The sequence below is a fragment of the Mandrillus leucophaeus genome, unplaced genomic scaffold, assembly GCF_000951045.1.
Source record: "Mandrillus leucophaeus isolate KB7577 unplaced genomic scaffold, Mleu.le_1.0 Scaffold246, whole genome shotgun sequence".
Taxonomy (NCBI): domain Eukaryota; kingdom Metazoa; phylum Chordata; class Mammalia; order Primates; family Cercopithecidae; genus Mandrillus; species Mandrillus leucophaeus.
In genome coordinates this window covers 135,327-137,287 of record NW_012102543.1, presented here as the reverse complement: position 1 = coordinate 137,287, position 1,961 = coordinate 135,327, and the positions used below count along the sequence as shown (strand labels likewise).

General features: G+C 47.5%; 1 protein-coding gene across 1 annotated transcript in view; it reads left to right on the top strand.

The window, feature by feature from the left end:
- Positions 1 to 1,961, top strand: part of ACOT2 (acyl-CoA thioesterase 2) — a 22,446-nt gene extending 20,485 nt beyond the window's left edge. Inside the window, exon 4 of the mRNA XM_011983148.1 lies at positions 1,217 to 1,961. Coding sequence (XP_011838538.1) covers positions 1,217 to 1,822 — 606 coding nt within the window. The 3' untranslated portion in view covers positions 1,823 to 1,961. The remainder of the gene's footprint in view (positions 1 to 1,216) is intronic.

Below are 1,961 nucleotides of genomic sequence, written 5' to 3'. Positions count from 1 at the left end.
TTAAGTCACTTCTTACAGTTTCTTTCTTTTTTTTTTTTGAGATGGAGTCTCACTCTGTTGCCAGACTGGAGTCCAGTGTTGTGATCTTGGCTTACTGCAGCCTCCACATCCCAAGTTCAAGTGATTCTTGTGCCTCAGCTTCCCGAGTAGCTGGGATTACAGGCACCTGCCACCATGCCCAGCTAATTTTTGTGTTGTTAGTAGAAGTGGGGTTTCACAATGTTGGTCAGGCTGGCCTTGAACTCCTGACTTCAAATGATCCACCCGCCTTGGCCTCCCAAAGTGCTGGATTACAGGCATGAGCCCCTATGCCTGGCCTAATTTTTGTATTTTTTTTTTTTTTTTTTAGTAGAGATGGGATTTTGCCGTGTTGGCCAGGCTGGTCTCAAACTCCTGACCTCAAGTGATCTGCCCACCTCAGCCTCCCAGAGTGCTGGAATTACAGGTGTGAGCCACCACACTTGGCCTCTTAAAGACAGTCTCTATGCAATTCTATGTTACTATATTTTCTGCTAGTGAATATACTCATAGTTGGTATTACACAATTTTAAATTCCAGTATGTTTTTTCTTTCTTTTTTTTTTTTTTTTTTGAGATGGAGTCTTGTTGTGTCACCTAGGCTGGAGTGCAATGGCATGATCTACGCTTACTGCAACCTGCACCTCCCGGGTTCAATCGATTCTCCTGCCGCAGGCTCCCGAGTAGCTGGGACTACAGGTGCATGCCACTACTGCCTGGCTAATTTTTGTATTTGTAGTGGAGATGGGGTTTCACCATGTTGGCCAGGCTGGTCTCAAACTCCTGACCTCAAGTGATCCACCCGCCTCAGCCTCCCAAAGTGTTGGGATTACAGGCGTGAGCCACCACACCCGGCCATGAGTTGATGTACTTGTTGATGATGACTCAGTTTAGTTATGACAGTGGGAATGGGTGGCTCAGGTGGGAGAGAGAAAAAGATCATGGGAGATACGAGATTAAGGAACTGAGAAACCGGAGTGGTTGATAGATCTTCTACATGGTTATCACCAAGAGTGGTGATGGAGAAATTATGGAAAGGAAGAGATAGAGTGGGGGTAAATTCCCAAAGCTGCAAATCTGGGTAAATGGTAGAACCCAGATTCAGACTCAGGTTCAAGTAACTTCCAGGGTGGGCACAACTCACTGTGTTTCACTGTTTGTGGAGTCATTCTTCTTCTTTTTCCTTGTGCCTTTCTCAGGTAAAAGGTCCAGGAGTTGGGCTGCTTGGAGTTTCCAAAGGGGGTGAGCTCTGCCTTTCCATGGCCTCTTTCCTGAAGGGCATCACGGCTGCTGTCATCATCAACGGCTCTGTGGCCAATGTTGGGGGAACCTTACACTACAAGGGTGAGACCCTGCCCCCTGTGGGCGTCAACAGAAATCGCATCAAGGTGACCAAAGATGGCTATGCAGACATTGTGGATGTCCTGAACAGCCCTTTGGAAGGACCTGACCAGAAGAGCTTCATTCCTGTGGAAAGGGCAGAGAGCACCTTCCTGTTCCTGGTAGGTCAGGATGACCACAACTGGAAGAGTGAGTTCTATGCTAACGAGGCCTGTAAACGCTTGCAGGCCCATGGGAGGAGAAAGCCCCAGATCATCTGTTACGCAGGGGCGGGACACTATATTGAGCCTCCTTACTTCCCGCTGTGCCGGGCTTCCCTGCATGCCTTGGTGGGCAGTGCTATTATCTTCGGAGGGGAGCCCAGGGCTCATGCCATGGCTCAGGTGGATGCTTGGAAACAACTCCAGACTTTCTTCCACAAACACTTGGGTGGCCAAGAGGGGACAATCCCAGCAAAACTGTAACTTTTATTTGATCCTCTCTGTTGCTAATCTCTCCTGGAAACATCGGCCACATTTAGTGTGTGTATGTGTATTCATTCTTTTCTTTTTAATAACTACTTAAAGTTTCTCCCCCTCATTATTAAAATGAATTTACCAGTAA